We start from the raw sequence: 24,714 nt of genomic DNA on the forward strand, positions 1-24,714 counted from the left end.
CAAATTGCAAAGACTGATGTGAAATCCCTTCCACGCGAAGCTGTCTCGTGTCACAACACGTGTGAAAGGGATGCAGAGGAACCACTGAGGAACAGGAAACTTGATCACAGCTAGATATATACTTTTGACAATGATTCATCAGATGAACTGAATAAAACCCTGATTAAGTCCTGTTTTGGGGACGAAACGTGTTGGCTGGGCTGAACAGAAACAAAATAAAACCTTGGGAAAACCAGATGAATTTAAACTGGCATAGAAAATAGTGGTAAAACCCTTTACAAGTATAGAGTTAATGTTGGTGTGAGCTCAATGGATACTCACAACTCAGAGGATCGGAAATAAAACTGAGAAATGTTTCATAAAATGAGTCCACTGAACAAATACTTGAGTTTAGCTGCCAACAGAAAGATCAAGAGAACCTAGCCAACGGTTTAACTCCTGATTTTGCCAATGATGTTATTCTTCTTCCAAATTGATGACATTCTATGTCCAATTTTTTCCTTCCCCTTATGTTCCATGTTGGTTAAACACAGGAAATTAATCCACATCCAAGAACGGTAGAAACGCTCACTCAGAGCAAAGTGTATTGCGGTGAGAAAAGTTTATTCAACTAGCAACTCCGACGCGTTTCGGCCGACGAACGGCTTTGTTCACAGGAATATATATTTTTTGATATCTATGAGTGGTAACATGGTGAATTTCAAACATTAAACCCAGTTCAACCACCAACTGAAGGATCAAGGGTACCTTGTCAGTGGATCAACCTCCGATTTAGCAAATGAGAGTCCTGCACTGCTTGCTGTGCATTAGCAGGCTTGGCTCTGGTCGTATGAGATCTGGGTTGTTCGACAACGTTGAGGCTTTGGTTCATTGTATTTTCAGTAGCTTAATGTCACTGGAGCAAACATCCATTCTTTGAACGTATTCCAATAAAACGCCCCAAAGTTCTACTCTGGTACAAAAATGGCCTAATTTATGAGGACATATTAACCCTTTGTGTTCACAATAACCATTATGGTATAATACTATGTGGAAGCAATTCTGCTTCCACAAGTAAGGAGTAGTTTTTCCAGCGAAGACGTGATGAGAATTTGATTAACTTCCACAAACCTATGAATTCCTGAAAATTCAAAACTTCTCCAAGAGACATTCCGACTCCGGGTACAGTGTAATTGATGAGGTTTTAGGGGAAGATACTTTTAAAAAAAAGAGGAAACCAGTATCCCCATTAAGGAAAAAAGTTAGCACTGACAAATGCGTATTTGCTAAGCACTGTACAATATGTACATTGATTTAAAAAGGAATACCTTTTGCATACCAAAAATAAGGGGAATGGGGCATGGTTACATATATGGGCCTGGATTATTTTGTGACATCCATCACTGCACCCTAAATTTACTACTATTTCTGAGACCTTTCGACCTATAACTTAAACAAGCAGGCACGGATTGTATCAAATAATGCTAAGATTCCTGTATTACACTCCTGTGTTGACAAGTGTGCAAGATCTGGTATCCACAACGCACTGTAAAACCAAGAAGAGTTCTAAGGCGTTTTACTTACTCATGGTTGTGAGTGATTACATGCAGCCATTGTTTCTCCTGCTCACGAGGTTGCTCATGCTGTTTTTGGGGCACCAGCACTCTTCTGAGGGGGTGAATGATTCAGGAGTATGTATGCACCTATCACTCCCACTGGAGGCTCCAGCCTTCACTTTACCTGTATTTTGCTTTATGAAAACTACACATTTTCTACTATGATCCTCCTAAAAATCTGTTTTTGTCCAGTGCATTGTAATGCCAGATTAAGCAGTGACTTCCCATTTCACAGAGAAATAGCCCTCAGCCCAGCTTTGAAAGGCTGGGACCTATGGAAATAAGCTTGGTATGATTAGTATTAATGTTGTTGCATTTATACAAACTTATACTGACCCTTCAAAGTTCTCATCGTGTGCCGGACGACTCACTCCGAGTCTCATCTTTCCATTTTCGCAGAAACTTCCATTCACGATCCCGGAGCTGGTGCAGTCCTCCCCGTGCCGAAGTTCTGATGGTGTGCTCTACACAGGTATGATCAGTGATGGCTGTGCATTGTGCTATTACCTGTGTGCATACTGGTAGGGAGTATATGCTTGGAATGTTTTCCGGTATTGCTGGTTCAAGTCTATCCTAGTTGGGTTTCTCTTTTTCCTGCAAAAGTGGTGCCTTATGTAGCAATATTGCTTTGTACCATGGAGCAGTTATGCCTCATGCGTATTGTGGAGCGATTGATGTGATGCATTTTTGGGTTGTTTGTGTACAATCCTTAGGTAATGATTTGCTTTCTGGAGCTTATGTACCGCCTTCTGGCATGTCTTTGCAATCTAGATGTGGGTGTGGATTTCGAAATAGCTGCCTGTTTGCATTCCAGTGCTGTGAGTGAATGTTCACAAACTGGTTTTATTACGAGCTTATGATTTCATCTTCCAAACGTTGAGTGTTTTTAGGACTCTCCTGTTTTTCTATGAAGATTATGGTTGTTTTTGGAGTTGTCACACTTTCTGGAGCCTTTGTTGTTTGTTTTATAACTGTCAGTATTTTCTGGAACTGTTTGGTTGGGTTCTATAGCTGTCAAATTGGGTTCTTGTGATGATTCCTTGAGATGCTGGTGTATGCTTCTCTAGTGTTTATTTGTGCCATGGTGTTTTCTTGCAAGTTTCACCTGCATACTACAGCTGTTCTTGTGTGTTCTGATATCATTGGTAATCGTAGGCTGATGGCATCCAGCAGCGTATTCTAGCATTGCAGTTAGTGTGTGTGAAGTGAGGATACATGTTAAGGTGTCTTATGCAGTGTTGAAGTTAAATATCTCTTGGCTTTAATTCTGGGGATGGAGTGCTTTCTGATATCACTGATATTCTTTCTGGTACCCCTCTCATGCACTGGAAGGATGATGTGCCTTTTGACACTAATACATTATTATGACTTTTTCACGAAAGATGGGCAAAAGACCCCCTGAAATTTTACTTAAAATATACATGGCCAAATGTGTTAGTACGGCCATATATGGTGCTGGTGTTTGGGGTATCCAAGACACCAGGGAAATACAAATAGTAGAAAATGCTTTCTAAGGTTTATTTTAGCTGTACCTTTTAGTTTATCTGTGTAGAATTGTCACGCTGAGTTGGGAGTTCGTCACATCAGCGATTTGATAGCGATGCAATCACTGTTACTTTGGCACAGGGTTTGGACCTCAGCTGACTTGGAGCTGAACAGAGAGATTATCCGTGATGTTATGGCCTTGGATAAATCAAACAAAATAGCATGGCTAACCTATATCCAAAGGTTTTGCCAAGATATGGGGAAACCTGAGTTCTTTTCTGTATCAGAGGGGCTATGTAAGATCAGGAGGAAAGATCTGAAGAACTTTTGTTGGTATCATCTGGAATCCCTGCGGCTCGGGGTTGAGCTCAATAAGGGCTCGGTCGTGCGGCACCAAATGTCGCTAGTATCTGGTAATATGCAACCCTATTTGAACTGGTGTACTAAGGGTTTTGATAGGTTTTTACTTACAAGGTTTAGATTCGACATCTTTTTTCGCCTTGTTTCATTTCCAAAAATTAATAATTGGACCAAAATACTCTAAGTGCCCATGTGATGGGGTGGCCGAACAATCAACCCTTCATGTGATTTGCTTTTGTGGATTTTATTCTAAAGAGAGAGCCCGATGGATTAAACCTTTATTGAAAAAAAGCGGAACATGGTATCAGTGCCGCCCAGCATTACTGTATCTTCAGTTGTTACATGATGAACTATGTGTGGCCACTATGGTCGGTTTTCTAAAGAGTGTATTCAGAAAAAGGAACAGTTTAATGTGCTCTTAAATTTACTGTATATACTGTCAATTTTTAAACGCAATGATTTATATGTGACAAGTTTTGCATTTTTATGCACAATATGTATTGATTCTTTGTGTTGCTGCTTTTATGATTTTAAAATTTTGCTAAAATCGAATAAAGCTTTTCTACTACTACTACTACCACTAATACATTATTATGACACTGCTGCTGAGTGCTCTGTGGCTGCTACTTTTATTTTGACAGTTTTGTGTTTTACTATTGGCAGAGTGTGTGTCTGTGATATTGCTATACTTAGAAGGATCTTTGGTGTGTATTAATTGCTGCAGGACTGCAGTGTCGGCGAGTGTCTGCTCCATGGCAGTCCTTTTATTGGGAAAGAAGTCCAACTGTCCTCATCATCTCTTAGTTCTTCAACATATCCTATTCCCACAGGGAAGAAGCAGGACACTTGGTTTGTTGTGGATCCCAAGTCAGGAGAGAGGCAAACAACGCTATCAACAGAATCTTCTGAAGGCCTGTGCCCCTCCGCCCCTCTACTGTACATTGGTCGCACACGTGAGTACCTGCAAGCTTGCCATGAGTCATCCAGAATGTGAAACCTGCCTTTCCAAGCATGCACACTCTGCATGTCCAACTCAGAACATACAAACAAGTCCGAGGGAACAAAGAAACAGCGGCTGTATACTTCAGAACAAAAATACACTGTCCATGTCATTAAGAACACGGAAACACTGTTTTAAAATTCTAGACCACTACAAACACTGCCTCAACTATCCAGCACATAAACGTTTGTTATGTTAATATAATTTCTAGAGCACCCACAATCACTCCTGAAGGAGTATCCCAGTGCTGATGGGCAGCATAGATCATCCGTTCAGCGGTAGAAAGAAAAGAGAGCCATGGGGCGAGCCTCAGTAAACCAGTATCTCCAGCATTAGAAGTGTTTAAATTTATGAAAATCTTCAACATACAGAAAGTGACATATTATGGACAGTCCTATATGCATTGAAAAATACTAAACAGGAAGAAATTAAGTCTAAACTAGACAGGTTGGAAGCGAGATTCATCGAGAAATATAAGACTGCTAGTATGGGTCTAAATGATAGAGATGAAATCTGGGCTTTAATTTGAAAAATTATCCTTGTTATATATAAAAAAGAGGTCGTTTCTGGTCTGATGATGCTGTTTCTTTGATGTAATTTTGGATGCTATTGTCGTATTGAATGGATTTATTGTTACCCCCTGGCAACGTATGATATATTGAAATATCAAGAATGTAAAGAATGGCAGACTGGTTATATATATTTATATTTAATTATTCCTTTATCAACTTGGCACTTTTTCTTTTATTTATTTATGTGTTTCTTTCACCGGTTTCTTACACTAATAGAATGTGCACTCTTTTCTTTCCCCTTCCCTAATGAGCCTCACGAACGTCCGCAATGCAGTGAATTAGATCGGGTGAGCTCGCGACATAAGGAGTCCTTTAGTTTTATTATAAGTTAGTCCTCCATCATGTAAACACAGAGTATAATAGTCCTTTCTCTGTGTTTAGAAAAGACATGTGACTTCCGCGTCACGTGAGCGGCGAAAGTCCGTTATATTGATACTACGGCTAATTACTGAGTGAGCTTACATTTGGCGTTGCCCCGAGCGTTGCGAGTAAGTGGCTATATCCCGTGTAATTTCTTATAACCGCATGCTCTTTTGAGTGAGTGGCAGTAGCCCATGTCATTCCTTTAATCGTATGTACGTTTAAGCTAGCCTGCTGGTTTCCGACCCTCCCTTTCCCTTTTTTCCCCGGTTCTGTAGAAAGGCGGCAAACTTGAAACTCCGGGGAGAGAATTAAAGGGTCCCGAATAGGAGTGGACAACATACCCTTTGACTTTAAATTTGGAAGGCCAGCATATAGTGAATTTATAGGAGTCCTACACCGCCTTTTAAAACAGGTGAGCCCCGCACCAAGTGCTCTTGCCACCACGAGTGGATTAAGAGATACTCTTTGGCTTGACGAGTGTCCCTGGTTCCTTTTCAGTATCTGAATCGATTGAATTCAGTGTTGTCCAGACTGGATTGCTTAAAGAAGATATGTTAAGAGAGGATATATTTATCTCTGAAGGTATTGTTGGACTTTGGCCACTAGGTTCTTTGGCACTAGTTTATTCATAGATATATAAAGATTGTTTTCTTGGTGGCTATTCTCTATTCTTTATTCTTTATCCTTTATCCTTGACTTACACGATACAGGGTGTTGTCTCCTGACTTATTTATACATATAGTTAGAATGGTTTATAAGGAAGTATCTAATAGTGCACTTATGTTTTATAAAGACACACAGGGTGTTTTTTGCCAGTCTGACCACGTCTAGTCAATAAATAACTGGATTTGTATAATTGTACATATAGAATGTATATTATTATAGATTTGTATAATTGTATATATGTAAATTTTGTATGTAGACCCTTGACTGTTTGAACATGTTGATTTATTTTAGATTGGATGTATAGTCATACATATATTTTCTTGATCCTTTAGACCGAAGTATTTACTAGCCCTAGTCCTGATGAGGCCAAAATTACGATGGCTGAAACGCGTCGACATTTTGTTTGAAGAAGATCCCAGCCAAATTATTTGAATTTATGGAATATATTATTCACAAGGAGTAAAAAGCATTGAAGATAGCCTAAAGCGATATGGACTATTTATACTTCTTGTGTTAGGTCTGGTGGAGCTTACTTTGAGAGGAATGCGGAGTCTGTACATATAGCGAGCATTCTTTGTTAAAAGAAAAATTGGGCTACAGTAGTTTGAATACATCCTTCTGATTTATGTGTGTATATATATATATATGTATTTTATATATGTTTATGTAGAAAACTAATGTGTAAATATATATACGTGTGTGTTCGTTTGTTTGAAGTGGGCCTACATATCATACAAGCCCCAATTTAATTCTAATTTCTTTTCAATTAAAATGAAAAATCAATAAGAAAACAAATATTGTGTGCTCTCTCTGTGGAGATGGGAAATTTTATTTATATTAATACAAAAATAATGTTTCCAGACAATTTATTTGTCGTAGGAGTAGATAATTGAACTATCTCACCATTTACCATAGATTCTGTTAATAGTGTCCCAGGCACCATTTTGCTTTATGTATTACTTTATTTACCCAGATGCCTGTGGCTTACCGGGTTCACCCTGAATTTGAAAGCGAAAAGTAAATTTAAGGCCCAGTCAGCAGCGCTTTATGGCGCAGAAATCTGGGGCCTAAAAGCTGGGAGTCTTTTTATGAAAAGCAAAAATAATTTTTACAGAAGTATTTTAAGGCTACCAAAACGTACCCCACTTTTACCTTTAATGCTGGACCTAGGTATGAAGCGTACAGACCATCACACAATCCTACGCCCACTCTCCTATTGGGTGAGACTCTGGTGTACACCAGAACTCGGAGACTACAGAAATGGTCTCTTAGAGGTAATGAGCTTGGATTTGCATAATTCTAATGCATGGCTGAAACATGTGCGAACTTGGCTTTGTAGAATAGGCTGACACATTTCTGGGAAGAGCCCTCATGTTTGATGCAAAGTTGTAAGAAATTGGTTAAAATGAAATTCTGGGCTTATATATCATGTAATCTCCCAAATAGCCATACAGGTGGATCTATTACAAGTAGTTTTTTGTTGTATAAGGATTTTCCATTTTTTGAGGACTTCTTAGATGAAGTCCGACCACCTTTGGCAAAAAGCCTATATCTGAAATTTAGGTATGGCATATTGAAAACAAATGAAACTTTGGCTAGGTGGTCCAAGATAGCAGGACCACCTAAAAGTGAGAAGTGCATATGTTGTCAGTCTAGTTCTAAAGAAGACGATATTCATATCCTCTTCTTCTGTGCTACATATATTTCAGCAAGGAAAAAGTGGATTAAGCCTCTGTGTAATGTTATAGGTGTACGCTCTTACAACGAAGCATACAGGATTATTAAAACTGACACTAGACAAGTGATTGTTTTTTGTGTCAGTAGATTTCTTTTGTCAGCTAGCTATGCACGTAGGAAACTAGGTCTGGACTTATAAATGATTTGATATGTGTTCAAGTGTTTTGTACATAAGTTTGTCGTGATTATCAATTGGTTGTATATCATTGATCTGTTCTAATCAAACCTCATTTTGGTACTGTATGAATTGTTTTTACATTTATTTTTATATATGCCTTTTTAACTAAATTATGGATTTTATTGTATTTTCCCTAAACCTCATCCAACTCCATGTAAATCTTCCATTGCTCTATTATGAATGCAGTATGTACCGTTGTTTTTATGCATCTTTTATGGCCATAATGTGCCGAAATAAAGATTTATGAATGAAAAGAGAGCCCATACTATCATGAGGGAAAGTTAAACCGCTATATTTTTGGCCTTTTTTTTTAAAGTGAGTATGGACTTGCAAGACTGAAGGGAGAGAAGGAACCTGTTTCATTGGAGGGGGCAAAAATGCCAAAGGAGTGCCGCCCCTTCTTACCTTATGAGTCCACCGAGGTGGGGGGAGGGGGGGGGCAATGCCCCATGTGAAGAGCTAAGATTTCTTAGAGGCTGGTAAAAGCTGACTATGGATGGATATAGTACAGTACAGCTTCATGCAGGGCTTGTTGTGTGTGGTAGAGCAGTTTGAAAATGATGCACTTCCTAATTGGCAGCCAGGTTTTAATAGTGGATCTGGAGACAAAGTAGGTGGCAGATGGCATATTAACCTGGCAGCTGTGTTTTGTAAGCACGATAACCATGTCTTGTTAATGGCTACCAACAATGCATTCCCATAGTCTGACTGGTAATCAAGGCCTACATAATTATCTTATGACAATGCACTACTCACTGCCCATTATGTCGACTGGCATGTAGGGCAGCAACAAACCTCCCCTTTTGTCTGTCTTAGGCAAGTTTCTGCACGGTGCCCCAGCTGTGGTACAGCATCTTTGTTTCTGGTGCCACAGTTTGCTTCCATGAGTTCTTTAGCCTGCCTATTTTCTGTTTACCTTCTGGGGTCCTGTGCAGGGCTGTTCGCGTGATGGAATGTTGTTCTCTTCTGATGGTGTGTTGTAGCCATCACCATCTTTTTCTCAAAATGATGGTGTCTACGCTCTCTTGCTTGCATTTGGTGAGCAGTTCATGGCCAGACAATGTGCAGACGTCTTCTCCGGTTACAGTGTGTAAGATTGACAGCTTGGTGATGTCATTTTTCATCATCTCCAGCATTCTCATCCAGACAAGGGTGTGGACAGAAGGCAGGTCTGGTAATGTGTCAGCTTGGTGTGGGTGTTGGTGTTGGTGCTGGACTGAGATGACCTCCACAAATTATATAGTATCCTGAAGGCATTCCTGGCCTTGTTCAGTCTGCTCTTGATGTCACTGCCTGCCCTCCATCATGTCTGATAGTACTGCCTAGGCATGGGAACTCTTCAGTCATAACTACATCCTCTCCACCAACCTTTATTGGTGAAGGGTTTGGGATGTTGAGTGCCAGGTCTTCTGATTTCTTTATGTTGATCTTCAGGCCCACTTGCTGTGCATAGATGTTGAGGCAAGATGCCTTTTCCTGCATATGCTGATGTGTCTGGGAGAGCAAGGCTAGGTCATCCTCATAGTCAAGGCCCTCCAGTGAAGAGAATAAGGTCCATCTGATGTCTCCGGGTTGGTCTTCAGTTGTGTGTCACATCACTCAATGACTAGGTTGAAGAGCAACAAATACCTCCCACATCCCTGTCTCACATCAGTCTTGACTTCGAACCTCTACTTACTATCATCTCCCACCCTGCAGGTAAAATTATCATAGAAGCTCTTGATGAGGATAACTATCTGCTGTGGTATGCCATAGGCTCTTAGTATACACCAGAGACTGTCATGGTGGATACTGTCAAAGGCTATCTCAATATCAATAAAGTTGTCTCTGTCACTCCGTGCACTGCTCAACAGTGTTGTGTAGCGTAAGGATCTGACCAGCACACACTCTGCAGTTGCGGAACGCAGCCTGTTCTTTTCTTGATTATCATGAGTCCCTTGCTCATTGCACCATCAGGATTCAAGCAAGCCGGGCCGACGATGGCTGAAATGCCAGAAACCGGTCCCCGGAAGCTTGTTTCCTTCCCAGTGTAAGAATTGGCTTGGTAGTTTGGTTTGCCCTGTTCCCATCATGCACTGGGACAGGAACAGACTAATTTGCATATAGCCAGGTTCTGAACTGGGATGGTGCAGTGAGCTAAAAAACGGTGTTGGATCTAGCCCTGATCTCTTGACTGGGTGAGAGTATTCTGCTTAATTCAGAAACTCTGTCCATCACCACCCCTTGTTGTTAAATAATTTGTCCACCCTAAGCGTGGAAGGGTATACTCAGATGTGAGTCCCTTGCTCATTGCACCATCAGGATTCAAGCAAGCCGGGCCGACGACGGCTGAAATGCCAGAAACCGGTCCCCGGAAGCTTGTTTCCTTCCCAGTGTAAGAATTGGCTTGGTAGTTTGGTTTGCCCTGTTCCCATCATGCACTGGGACAGGAACAGACTAATTTGCATATAGCCAGGTTCTGAACTGGGATGGTGCAGTGAGCTAAAAAACGGTGTTGGATCTAGCCCTGATCTCTTGACTGGGTGAGAGTATTCTGCTTAATTCAGAAACTCTGTCCATCACCACCCCTTGTTGTTAAATAATTTGTCCACCCTAAGCGTGGAAGGGTATACTCAGATGTGAGTCCCTTGCTCATTGCACCATCAGGATTCAAGCAAGCCGGGCCGACGACGGCTGAAATGCCAGAAACCGGTCCCCGGAAGCTTGTTTCCTTCCCAGTGTAAGAATTGGCTTGGTAGTTTGGTTTGCCCTGTTCCCATCATGCACTGGGACAGGAACAGACTAATTTGCATATAGCCAGGTTCTGAACTGGGATGGTGCAGTGAGCTAAAAAATGGTGTTGGATCTAGCCCTGATCTCTTGACTGGGTGAGAGTATTCTGCTTAATTCAGAAACTCTGTCCATCACCACCCCTTGTTGTTAAATATTTTGTCCACCCTAAGCGTGGAAGGGTATACTCAGATGTGAGTCCCTTGCTCATTGCACCATCAGGATTCAAGCAAGCCGGGCCGACGACGGCTGAAATGCCAGAAACCGGTCCCCGGAAGCTTGTTTCCTTCCCAGTGTAAGAATTGGCTTGGTAGTTTGGTTTGCCCTGTTCCCATCATGCACTGGGACAGGAACAGACTAATTTGCATATAGCCAGGTTCTGAACTGGGATGGTGCAGTGAGCTAAAAAACGGTGTTGGATCTAGCCCTGATCTCTTGACTGGGTGAGAGTATTCTGCTTAATTCAGAAACTCTGTCCATCACCACCCCTTGTTGTTAAATATTTTGTCCACCCTAAGCGTGGAAGGGTATACTCAGATGTGAGTCCCTTGCTCATTGCACCATCAGGATTCAAGCAAGCCGGGCCGACGACGGCTGAAATGCCAGAAACCGGTCCCCGGAAGCTTGTTTCCTTCCCAGTGTAAGAATTGGCTTGGTAGTTTGGTTTGCCCTGTTCCCATCATGCACTGGGACAGGAACAGACTAATTTGCATATAGCCAGGTTCTGAACTGGGATGGTGCAGTGAGCTAAAAAACGGTGTTGGATCTAGCCCTGATCTCTTGACTGGGTGAGAGTATTCTGCTTAATTCAGAAACTCTATCCATCACCACCCCTTGTTGTTAAATAATTTGTCCACCCTAAGCGTGGAAGGGTATACTCAGATGTGAGTCCCTTGCTCATTGCACCATCAGGATTCAAGCAAGCCGGGCCGACGACGGCTGAAATGCCAGAAACCGGTTCCCGGAAGCTTGTTTCCTTCCCAGTGTAAGAATTGGCTTGGTAGTTTGGTTTGCCCTGTTCCCATCATGCACTGGGACAGGAACAGACTAATTTGCATATGGCCAGGTTCTGAACTGGGATGGTGCAGTGAGCTAAAAAACGGTGTTGGATCTAGCCCTGATCTCTTGACTGGGTGAGAGTATTCTGCTTAATTCAGAAACTCTGTCCATCACCACCCCTTGTTGTTAAATATTTTGTCCACCCTAAGCGTGGAAGGGTATACTCAGATGTGAGTCCCTTGCTCATTGCACCATCAGGATTCAAGCAAGCCGGGCCGACGACGGCTGAAATGCCAGAAACCGGTCCCCGGAAGCTTGTTTCCTTCCCAGTGTAAGAATTGGCTTGGTAGTTTGGTTTGCCCTGTTCCCATCATGCACTGGGACAGGAACAGACTAATTTGCATATAGCCAGGTTCTGAACTGGGATGGTGCAGTGAGCTAAAAAACGGTGTTGGATCTAGCCCTGGGTGAGAGTATTCTCCTTAATTCAGAAACTCTGTCCATCACCACCCCTTGTTGTTAAATATTTCACTCAATTAGGCATTTCTCTGTCCCCTTGCTCGGAATGATGGCTACTCCTTCAGGGTATTGGTCATATCATTGTGAAGCAGAATTCACCAAGCGTTGGATTGTTCACCCACTAATAGGGACCGTGAGCTGGGTTTAGACCGTCGTGAGACATGTTAGTTTTACCCTAATGATGATGTGTGAGACAGGTTAGTTTTACCCTAATGATGATGGGTCATTGTCCCTTCTCGAATGCAGTACAATGGCTTCTGTGGTGGTTTTAATTTTGTCAGATCCGGGCCATCTACTTTCGCGTCCCCAGGATGTGTAGGTTGTAGTGACTCATTAATAATGTTACCTGAACCAGTTTTCCTTTCATACATAGTTTGTATGTTCCAAAGTCTGATTCTGGTCTTGCATTTGGCACTTCAGAATGCTCGTTATCCTGTCAGTAGTTTCTTTGTAGCTGTAACTCCCTCGTGCCCAGACGTTGTAATGGTTTTTGCTGCTGTTTCCATAACAGATGCTTTTTGTGGGACAAGGTTGTTAGTGTAAGAATGTAGGGAATGGCCCAACTATCCAAGGGACAGGGTACCAACATATGTCAAAGAATGAAATATCCCTTGGGTGAAACACTCAAGCTGCCTGATCACGCACACTGAACTCATACATTCATAATAAATCCAGTCCCTATTTTGCAAACCATACAGATGCTAGATGGTCTTCAAGCAACTTTTCCCACAATTGTAATTATAAACAAACCCGAACAATTAAGTATCACAGTGTGTGACTTTATTAGTATCAAATATCAGTTTAAAAACATTAAAAATAATACAGTAAAAATCTGTCTTTATGTACAAAAAAAATAATACAATTCTAAAAAACCAGAAAGAGACAATAGTTCCATGATATGTTATGCAAACATCGGAATGTCAATTCATAGGAATCAAAGAATCACAAAACCAGAATCAAATCAATCACTTCTGGCACATTGTTTTTTTAATTTAACTCCTGAAGGATGCGTCGACGCGTTTCGGTGTGTAGCCTTATGTGCACCACCTTTATCAAGACTGAATATTCTTTCTGTCTCGTGACCCATAAGTTCAACCACATTTGTCATTTAAAATTTGAGGACTTTGCCGGATCCTAGGTACTTCGTGGGCGATATCCACTGTGTTGTTCTATGACCCCACAGTACCTGTATATGGTCACACCCGGTAAGTCATTTCTACCACTCTCCTATTCTGATACTATGTTGAATGACCAATCCTCATTTTCTGTAGGGTCTAATCTGGAAAAGTATTCAGAGATGTGTGACTACTCCCCGGTTGATAATCTATGTCTTTATTGATTTCCGTAATGTCATATAGACGTTATTAACGTACTGAATGAAGGTGTCAACGGAACGAGACTGAACCACGCTACAGGATCCACCGTATATGGGGATCTGAGCTTGCCTTCATTCAGTACGTTAATAACATCTATATGACATTACGGAAATACAAATGAAAATTAGCAGCTTCAACTCCTGCCAGGTCTTGAAGGTCAAAGTGCAAATTGGCATTTATTTTATTTTATTTATGTCATTTATAAAGCGCCTGAATCACCCCACATGGGGTATCTCCGCGCTAAGGACAACTGTTAGTATGAGGAGCAAAGTTAGAAAAGTAGCGTTTTGAGTTTCTTTCTAAAACCTAAATAATTAGTGGTGAGGTGAATCTCAAGAGGTAATTGGTTCCACAGTTTGGGGGCCAGGTAGGAGAAAGATTTTCCTCCCAACCTGGCTTGCCTTATGCGAGGGATGGTGAGCAGGCATTTCCCTTCAGAGCGAAGAGAGCGAGGTGGTCTGTATTTCTATAGCTTATCCGCTAGATAGACAGGACCCATCTAATTTATGTCCTGAAGAATTGCCCTGCTGGGCATGAAACATGTTGACCAAGTGGAGGGTCGTTACGAGGCCACACCAATAGTTACGCTGGTCCTCAGTACCCCTCCTTTCACTTTTTAATAAAGTGGCTAGCCACCTGAATAAAGTCTTCCCTGTGGACTATCCAACTTTTTTTAAATTATCCACTTCTTGCTCACTACCCCACTTTTTTAAGCCTCACAAGTTTCTACTTATCACGGCAAGGAACAAAAGACCTCCGCAAAAGAGTGACACTCGTTGTTACCCGTCGGGCATTGCAGCGCCGGCCCGACGCAGGAGCAGGAAGCCGATGATATAAACAACATCTCAAGTAGGCTGAATGAGACATGTCATCCAGCTCATCAGTTGTGTGAGGCTTCCTTAGTTCCGCTAAGGAACTTGTTGAGTATCTGGCATTCCACATCCTCTAGCTGACTGTCAGATAACTAGGAGAGAGACCTTATTACTTGTTGTACCCCAGGGGAACTGTGTACAACCTTGCTTTCTTTAAAAACAATACAACAGATTTTAAAAGGTATTCTTTTGCGAACAGGCAGCCAGTGAAGCTTACGCAGCAGGCATCAAGATAGCTCCCAAGTTCTTAACTCATGGAACTGCCAACAAAGAAGTACCAAGGGATTTTGGCCAACAAAATGCATGCCTACACCACCCTGCACATGCAAACAGTGCCTCTAAAATTCATCCCATGCAAATACCACTGCTTCCACCAGTCATGCCTATGCCATACAAGTAAACACTGCCTCTATCACCCAGGGCTCACAGACACACGTTTACCATTCTGAACATGCCATGAATGCTCCATCACCCAGAAAATCAAAGCATGTATTTAAAGTTCAGAACATGAGAAGCCTCATTATTTCCCACATCTTCAGACATGCCCTTAATATTTAGAACATGCAAACACTGAGTGTGCCAGCCAGAGCATTCAAGTGCCCGGCTTGCCATTCAAAACATGCAAACTCTGTCTGAGCCATCCAGAAAGTAGAGATATGATATGTAGTTGTTAAAATATGGAGACATAAACAGTACCATGAAGAACGTGTACCCCTAGGACCTGCAAACCAACATGATGTGTATCAACCAGAACACGCAAGCAGTGCAGTCCAAATAAGCACTGCCTAAACTACCCAAAACATCCATCCATCACATGAGTGGTCTAGAGCATGCACTTGCCATCAAGAACATACAAACACTGCCTGCACCATCAGAAGCATACAAAGATGCTCAGAGATGCTCAATTTTCTTTGGGTAAGGAGGCTAGAATGAAAATGTAGGCAAATTAGCCCAGTGTAACTTTACCTTTAAAGTCTTTTCGACAAAGCAGAGTGGGGAGGCGGAAATCTTAAGCCAAACCTATTCTACTAGGTAGCTTCCTACCTGAATCTCATCTGCCTGATCAACTCCACCTCTGGACACTCAGTAGAGGCCTGCATCAAAACAACCAGGGGATGCTTTCAGTTACTGTAACAGCGCAACATGTTTTCAGGCTTCGAATGTACTGGACAGATGCCTGGCAGGAGGATAGGGGGCAATACAGTTTAGGCCCAATCTGATGTTTTGCGTAATGCCTCAGTACTAATATTTTGCTTCTCAGCAGCCAGCCCTTGTTGGAGATGGGGACAGGAAGTAACAATGCCATTCTACCCTGATGGAGGCATGCTATCCAGATGGAGGCATGTTATCCAGATGGAGGCATGTTATCCAGATGGAGGCATGATATCCTGATGCAGGCATGGTACCCTGATGGAGGCACGCTACCCTGCTGGAGGCACGCTACCCTGATGGAGGCATGTTACCCTGATGGAGGCATGTTACCCTGATGGAGGCATATTACCCTGATGGAGGCATATTACCCTGATGGAGGCATGCTACCCTAATGCAGGCACGCTACCCTGATGGAGGCACGCTACCCTGATGGAGGCACGCTACCCTGATGGAGGCACGCTACCCTGATGGAGGCACGCTACCCTGATGGAGGCACGCTACCCTGGTGGAGGCACGTTACCCTAATGGAGGCATGTTACCCTGATGGAGGCATGCTACCCTGATGGAGGCATGCTATCCTGATGGAGGCATGTTACCCTGATGGAGGCATGTTACCCTGATGGAGGCATATTACCCTGATGGAGGCATATTACCCTGATGGAGGCATATTACCCTAATGGAGGCACGCTACCCTAATGGAGGCACGCTACCCTGATGGAGGCACGCTACCCTGATGGAGGCACGCTACCCTGATGGAGGCACACTACCCTAATGGAGGCACGCTACCCTGATGGAGGCACGCTACCCTGGTGGAGGCACGTTACCCTAATGGAGGCACGTTACCCTGATGGAGGCATGCTACTCTGATGGAGGCATGCTATCCTGATGGAGGCATTCTATCCTGATGGAGGCATGCTACCCTAATGGAGGCATGTTACCCTGATGAAGGCATGATATCCTGATGGAGGTATGGTATCCTGATGGAGGCATGTTACCCTGATGGAGGCATGTTACCCTGATGGAGGCATGATATCCTGGTGGAGGTATGGTATCCTGATGGAGGCATTCTAATCTGATGGAGGCACGTTACCCTGATGGAGGCATGCTACCCTGATGGAGGCATGCTATCCTGATGGAGGCATGCTATCCTAATGGAGGCATGTTACCCTGATGAAGGCATGATATCCTGATGGAGGTATGATATCCTGATGGAGGCATGTTACCCTGATGGAGGCCTGTTACCCTGATGGAGGCATGATATCCTGATGGAGGCATGTTAGCATGATGGAGGCATGTTACCCTGATGGAGGCATGATATCCTGATGGAGGTATGATATCCTGATGGAGGCATGTTACCCTGATGGAGGCCTGTTACCCTGATGGAGGCATGATATCCTGATGGAGGTATGGTATCCTGATGGAGGCATTCTACCCTGATGGAGGCATGGTATTCTGATGGAGCTCTGCCTAATGCAAGTCCCCCAACATGCAGGCACACACAAAACAGATGAGTAGACACAGAAAAAATAATATTTAACCACCTGCTCAGCAAGAACACACAAGTCCTCCTTGTACTATCCTGAAAATGAAGGTACCACAGATGTATTCCACAACATTCAATTATGCATTGTACAATCCCAAACATAACTAAATCGCATCTGTCAGTCATAGCATCTAGACGCATCCAACTTTCGGTAGTGGGTGGATACCTTTGTGTAACCCAGAACATAAGTACAGGCGCCCCTATTCAGGAGAAACAAACACTGCCTTTCTGATGCCTAGAACATGCAAACACTCACTGACTCTTCCATCCACAACACACAAACAATGGTGTGCACCTAAAGCATGTTGATGAAGTCTGTGGTAGAAAGATAATGCAAACACACTGCCAGGACCATCTAGAACACGAAGACACCTCTTGAATCGTGTGATCCTGCTGTGCATCCTCTGAACGTTGAATTCAATGTAGGCAGGATATGTTTATGAAGCACTCACAAATATGGCTTCTCGTCTTTATCTGTACCGAAAGAGCCTCAGCCACTGTTAAATCCTGCAACCTATGATTACACAACCACACCTCAGTAACCTGGCATTAGTAGCTGCAGTTTGAGTGCAACATTAAGAACCTAGTTCAACGCATTGTATTCATGCCCACTGTCTACCACGCAACTACACATCCAGCCAGCACGTAGGATTGCCTGATACCTCCATCCCACTACAACACACACAAGCAGTTGCTCTGCTTGATACACTACAGCCCACAGGTAGGCCTAGGAAGAGGTATTGCCATCAGACTGCCATTCTCTTTTTGTGTCTGCTCTCATGGTTTGGTAGTGGTGGTGGTGGGAGAATGTCAGTGTGGTGGTGGACATCAGCTTCATTGGCTCTGAGGAGTTCTGGCATTTCCAGTGATTTCTTAGAGCACCGGGGCTCATGTCCCACCGGTGGTCCATATGCTAATCATCTAAAGGGAATCCCTGAAATTCCCCTTTTGGTCAGGGGTGTTTTCTCACCACAGAGAAGGTTCAAAGATTAAATAAGCTGCCCACATTCACTTGGGGTCAGGAAATCTACATGGATTCCCTGATCCTGAGGGACAGGAAGATGAAGGGGAGTCTATCATCAACTCAGAGCTCGCAGGGTGTACTACCATGACTTCACCATGCTTCCTCCATGCTTCCTCCATGCTTGAACATGTGAAAGCTGAGCCTCAAGTGCTACCCTCAATTATTACATGCCGAGTGTCTGGTGGACTAAGGCTTGCGGAGATAACATCAGCTGATTAGCAGTATCCCTGCCTGCGCCCCACCAAAAGTGATAGGGAGACCATTGTTAGAGGAACATTTGTGCCTCCCTCTGCCAAGGTTTAAATAGAGACCTCTAAGTATCCATTCACACTGTCGACCACGTACACACTCGACATCGCCTGCTGCCTACCCTCTGAACACAACACATTCAACATATTGCAAATGCTACATAACCTACAAGCACATAACCTATCACACAACTACACAGACGTCGGGAACCCTAATAATCTTCAGATGTTTGATACGTCCTAAAGTCAATGCAGGTCAGTAATCGGATGTTTCTCTCTAGAATATATGATCACGATGTTTGACACCAAGTCCCGTGAGCTGCGATGGAACGCTACTTACCACGACTACTCGGCACCACCGTATGACGAGAGCTACAACTACAGTAAGACTCTACCCTTTGTCAGGAAATCACAGATCTCTGTTATGTTATGGTCTGAAAGCTACAAACATTGAGTTAAACATAGGACACCTAAAACACTGAAAAGTAAATAGTCCCTGAACATCAAAAAAAGTATTACAAAAGAAAAATGCTAACAATAGTTTATTACTAGTAAGTACTGCTTATTAAGTTTTGTCCTGCCATAGCATACATTTTCATCACTAACGCATTTTAGAAAAGTAACTTCTTTTTTTGCTAACTCTGCCTCTAATTGTGCCTTAAAGCTTATTATGTGTACAACTGGCTTAGCCTATCACTACCTCTTGGAAGGACAGACATTATACTTCCGTCCAAATCCTTATCTCATTCCAGCAGGAGGCTAGCTTCAATTCATGAGGGGAGTCCCTCATTAGTCCTCTTTGGGTCCCCTCTACCCTTTTAAGTTATTATAATCTCATTTGCTCTTTTTTCAGTGGAACTGATTTCACTTAGTACATTTTTATAGATGTAAAGTACATCTTTTTCATGGAAAATATTTAAATAATATTTTTGTGAATAACTGAGGCACTGTTAATTTGTTTAGAGTTTCTTTTTTCACTCATTAGTTTTGCCTCACAATGTTTCTGAACTTGATTCATGACTGGGCGTCTGTTCTTTTTTGCTCCAGGCATGTCGTTTCTCACATTGATTGTTTTAAAATATTTTGTCATTTCCCTATTTCTTTTTTGAAAGAGCTATTTATGAATTGCAACCTTAAGTTTGAGTCTTTGTGGGTCATCAGTGAATTTCGTGTAGGTGAGTCCTCGGTCTGCCCACAAGAAAAAGAAACCTGTTAATTATTGTGGGGGTGATGTTCAAACAATCTATTACATATATAACAACCTCACATCAGCAAAATTACAAAATTAGAAACATCTTTTTTTAAACATTTTTGTAAATATTGATTACAAAAACTTTTTTTAAATGGTCACCCATGCACATGTTTGCCCAACACAGGGAGACTTTGAATGTCTTTGTAATAAAGTTTTACAGAAACAATTACAGATGGCCACACATCCAGCATAGGCATGCATGAGTGGACAAGCTTGAAGGGGCAGAAGCAGCCCATTGACCTAGGAGGGCTGGCTGAAAGCCTCTGATATTTTATGCATATATTTTTGGTGAAGGGCGGAGGTCTTAGCTAACTCCAGATTTAAAAATGTTGTCATTATCTTCCACCCCAACTGAATGCAGAAACAGTTTCACAAGTAATCGTTAAAACAGGGCTTGGGCATGAAAGATGGGTGCCTTCTCACCAAAATCAAAAACAAAGTTTAAGAAGTTAAAATTACAACCTTAATATCAGGAAGAGGTATCTGTGTAGTAACACTTGGATAGGAAATATTTATGTATCCATTGCAGTATGAACGTTTGTGAATACATTTAATATTTCCAAGTAGACTTTCAGTGATATAAATTGTTAGAAAATCAGATCTCTGAGCTGTAGTGCAAATATTGTCAAAAAAAATCTTTCTGCAATAATATAATACCAAATGCAATTCTAGTATAGTCTGAAAAACAGTAAAAGAAACATCCATTGCTAGCTAACAAAGCGCTGTTAACTCGCTCTTTGCTGCTTTACCATCATAACTGTTTTCTTTTTTAAAGCAGAGGCTTCGTGTCCTGGCACCCTGGTAAAAGGCATGTTGGTTTAAGCACACCTCACCCTTTCCTCATTGCTTGCCCTCGGTACACCCCACGATTCGAGCAGCCCTCTGGGACTGCACATATATCCCAGCTTGAATACCTGTAAACACAATTACTGCCTGAATCCACCTTGAGGTCCTTGTATATACTGGGCCACTGAGAGTATGTGATTCTGCAGTGTTTTCTGCATAATTATTGATTTGCTGCACTTGCCACATAATCCGTCATTTGATGGCATAATTTGTAGATTTTAACAACAAAAAAGTAGTTTCTAGTTCAAACAGATCCAAAGTTACTTAAAAGCAGTGATACCTGTTTCCACGCAGTGGAAGGGCCTTTGCAAAGGTTGACTGATAATCCTTCAATAGCTTATTGCTTTATTTGGGTCTTTAAAGTTGTGCCAATGAAGAGAAACATTTGCTAAGTCAGTGTTGACACAGGTAAAAATTAATATGCTACATTACACCGTATTATTAGCCTTTTCTTGCACCCACATAATTTAATCAACCCTGCTGCATAATGTGGTCCTCTTTTGGTAAGGTTAGGTAGGAGGGCAAGTGAGGCACTATAGCTAGTTGGATTCGGGCTGATAGGTGCTGAGGTAGTATGGTGACTCAGTCCCCACATGCCGATGTTCTACGGTCTGAAGCAAAGTTCTGTTCCAGAACAGAATCCCTGCAACAAATGTACTTCTTTTCACTAGAGCTTGTCCATTAGTCTGAATTTCCTAGCCTTTTGGTGTCATGAGCATCAACAGGAGAATGTGAGTGTTACCTCACGGGCACTCCTGTCTCTGGCCAGCACGTCTAACTGGAAAAGGAGAAATCTCTGTGACGAATGAGTCTTACTTCTTGAGTACTCCAGTTGATGGTCAGCTAGTGTCTCTGGAAAAGGAGAACCCTTTGGGTATTCACCTGTACTGCAGTCTGCCGCCACTCAAATCCCTGGTAGGCATGTGTCACTCCTTTCCGTGTCAAATATATGCATTACAAGTAATCGCACGCTCTCTTTCAGATGCCACTCTAAGAGATGAATTTGGCTCTGCATTCCTCTTGGTTATTTGTCGTCAGCAGCATTCCCTAGCCTATCAAGCTGATTACCTTGTTACTAGTTCTGCTTCCAATGGTATTTTTATTTCATTAGCCATTATCTCTGGCCATCAGGTGCCACTCTAAAAGCCGGATTTGGCATTCCCCTTTCCAGAAGCTGCAAATTTTACTTAAGACATGCTCCAACCCTTGGGCTAGAACAGTACTTGGCTCCCTGTCAAAGATGAGGAAATAAAAAAGACACTGTCACCACACTGGGGTTATAGATGGACCACAGACATGTATATTTTTTACTTGTTTTTCTAGAAATGGCACATTTTGCTTCCAGTGGAGATGGGCTGGTTGTGACAGCGGACCGGGAGAGTGGAAATGTGCTGTGGATGCAGAATTACGGCTCACCAGTGGTTGGTGTGTTCCTCTGGCAGCAGGAAAGTCTACGCAGGATTCCTCATCTGAATGTTGCCTTGGAAACTCTGCGTTACCTGACCTTCAACTCCCAGGACATCCGTCTTATCAAATGGGGCTACCCCTCGGTGAAGGAGATGTCATCCACCAAGACCCAGCTGCTGTGAGTACACTTTGGGGCCAAGCCACGTGAAAGTGAAAGTGTCCTGTTTAGGAAGCTAGTACCAGGAGTGTGACTTCATTGGTACAGGGGATCTCACCGGGGAGGTGTCCTAGTTTGGAAGAATCACATGAGGGGGATGTCCTGCTTCGGGGAGGAGACAGCATAAGGGACATTTTCTAGTTGGAGAATTCTAAGGGGCATGTGAGTTTGGTGTAGCTTGTTTGGGCCAACTTTGGGAAGTCCACACATGGGATGTGTCTATTGGAAGGAGGCGATAAGGTTCATCCGCTGACTTTGGTGTTTTTTAATCTTTTTGATGGAGTAGAGAGCATGTCTGCAGCCTGTTTACTTTTGAATGTGCTAGTAGATGCTGCTCTCCTTAAGGGTCTTCAGTATATCCTCTATTGGCAGAAGTACCCGTCATGTTGGCTCGCCGACAGCCTTCTGGGACCGGCTGTGGGAAGGGATGCTATTTTTTCAGGGTGTACTCAGCATTGTAGGAGAGTTTGAGTTCACTTCATCAAATTGAAAATTGAGAAAGAGAACTCAGTGACTCACTGGAGTGCTTGTTTGCATCTATTGCACCTACAGCTTCAGTGGCTCTTAAATAGTGTTTACAAATAGGCAGAAATTACCCCATGATTAACCCTGATATGCACCAGTTTATCATTCCCATTGTCACTTCGCATAAATAAAAGGGATGCTTGCCTGTCTGGTGTGCTACTTTATTCCTAGACACAGATATTTGTTAGTCTAAACCTCTCTGTTCACCAAACAGCAAAGCTCTTTTGGTGGTTTGCCCCCTTTCCATTGCTAAATAACTGTTCCCATCACATCCCAGTAGTGTTATGGTGCCAGTTTGCATAAGTCCTGCCCTTGTGTCATAGTTATATACCGACTTCACCCTTAATTGTTCTTTGTGTTTACAAAGTGTTCTTACCACTGAACATAATCGCTGAATCTGTATTTTAACCAACATCAATGTGGGAACAACTCTATAAAAAATACCTAGCAATCTTTAGTGCGTGGTTCATCAAGACCATTCATCCAGTACCATTGGCCAATACTTTGTAGGATGTAAAGTTCAACTTCTCAGGAGGAGTTTTAGCATCCTCCATTGTCGAATTACTCTGCATTGTTGGTACAGATGGTGCAGCTGCTAGCACGAAACATTTTAACATTGATCAAAATCTTGTATGCTTTAAAGGCTGCTTAAAAGAGTGGTTGGATGCCCACTCCCCAGATGTTCTGTATATTAACAATTGCTCTGTGATCAGTGCTCCTTGAAATCTAACAGTACTCTGTGGATGAAGAAATATGATTGTTTCAAAAGCCATTGGATCCTATAAGACCAAATCAAAATAATTCAGGACATGAAGAGAGAAATGAAGTTGAAAATCCAGGGACCCATTCACAAATATTTTTGTTTGGGGAGGTGTAATATGCTATTGACGTACTTCCAAGTTTCCTAGAAAAAGGGCCACCTACTAATGGAAGAAAGACTTTGTGAATTAACTACTTGCATTTTGTCCCAAATGTTTTGTGGTCTTGTGTATGGCTTTTGTCGGTCCATTCAGGTTTGCATTATCAAAACTTCTCAAAACCTTGTTTGGGCTATCTACCCTCTCCGCTCCTGTGTCTCACCCATTTTAAGGTGCAAATGTTAAGGTTACTTTGTATCCAAAGCAGTGTTTTTAGCACTGACTCTTAGGAATTTGCCAGTGGTATCTTAGATTGTTTCTCGTGTGGCATGCCGCTCCCAAGATGTGTTGCCCGGGTTTAGACAATGTATCTATGAGCATGGAGCACAGCCAGATCAGGCATTTTGCTCTGTAGGCAGGACTCTCTGGGTTATTGATATACTGCAGGTTGTCTGATGGGGTCTCTTTCTGCAATACAGGCCAAAGCTCTACGTAGGAAAGTATGCCGCTGGATTCTACGCATCCCGGTCTCTCATCCATGAGGGAATGACAGTTGTGGTAAGACCTTCATGGCCTCAGTTCTCTTAAGTACGTAGGGTGCCTGCTTTCCAACTGCCTTTATTCATTCGCATTGCTCTTTCGAGGAGTACTACATGCTTGATTTCTCCTTGGAAATGGGATAGCCCAGTTCCCTTTGCTATTTTTGCTTGTGTATTTGATTACTGCTCCTTCTGTATGCTAATCTCTAACGCTTGGCCTTATATCGTCAGACCTTATTTTCTTACACATTTAATGAAATGATTGTTGCATATGATCAGAAAATTCAGCGTTCGTTAAACAAAAAATAGAAATCGGAGGAAAATACTTTAAATATTGCATTAAAATACACAGGACTACCCAGACACAGGGAAACGCCTTAGATACTGTATAACACTGAATTGCACAGAAACTGAAGAAAAAGAGATGGGGCAGTGTTTATATTTTAGGACAGAGCATTCTTGAAGATCTAATATTTGAGAAGGAAAAAAAGTGGGTAGTTTGAGGCTCCTGTAGAATTGAGAGTTGAAGGTAGCGGAAAAAAATTCTTGGGTGCAGAAACTAATAAATTGGCCAGAGGACAGCCAAAGAACAATGCTCAGAAAGAACAAGACA

General features: G+C 42.4%; 1 protein-coding gene across 2 annotated transcripts in view; it reads left to right on the forward strand.

The window, feature by feature from the left end:
- Positions 1–24,714, forward strand: part of ERN2 (endoplasmic reticulum to nucleus signaling 2) — a 174,725-nt gene that overhangs the window by 67,779 nt on the left and 82,232 nt on the right. Inside the window, exons 5-9 of one of the 2 annotated variants that reach the window (XM_078664795.1) lie at positions 1,995–2,067; positions 4,271–4,393; positions 18,740–18,841; positions 21,880–22,141; positions 24,042–24,120. In XM_078664795.1, coding sequence (XP_078520921.1) covers positions 1,995–2,067; positions 4,271–4,393; positions 18,740–18,841; positions 21,880–22,141; positions 24,042–24,120 — 639 coding nt within the window. The remainder of the gene's footprint in view (positions 1–1,994; positions 2,068–4,270; positions 4,394–18,739; positions 18,842–21,879; positions 22,142–24,041; positions 24,121–24,714) is intronic. The other variant, XM_078664796.1, reaches the window with a different exon arrangement.

Source organism: Lissotriton helveticus, chromosome 10 (genome assembly GCF_964261635.1).
Source record: "Lissotriton helveticus chromosome 10, aLisHel1.1, whole genome shotgun sequence".
Taxonomy (NCBI): Eukaryota; Metazoa; Chordata; class Amphibia; order Caudata; family Salamandridae; genus Lissotriton; species Lissotriton helveticus.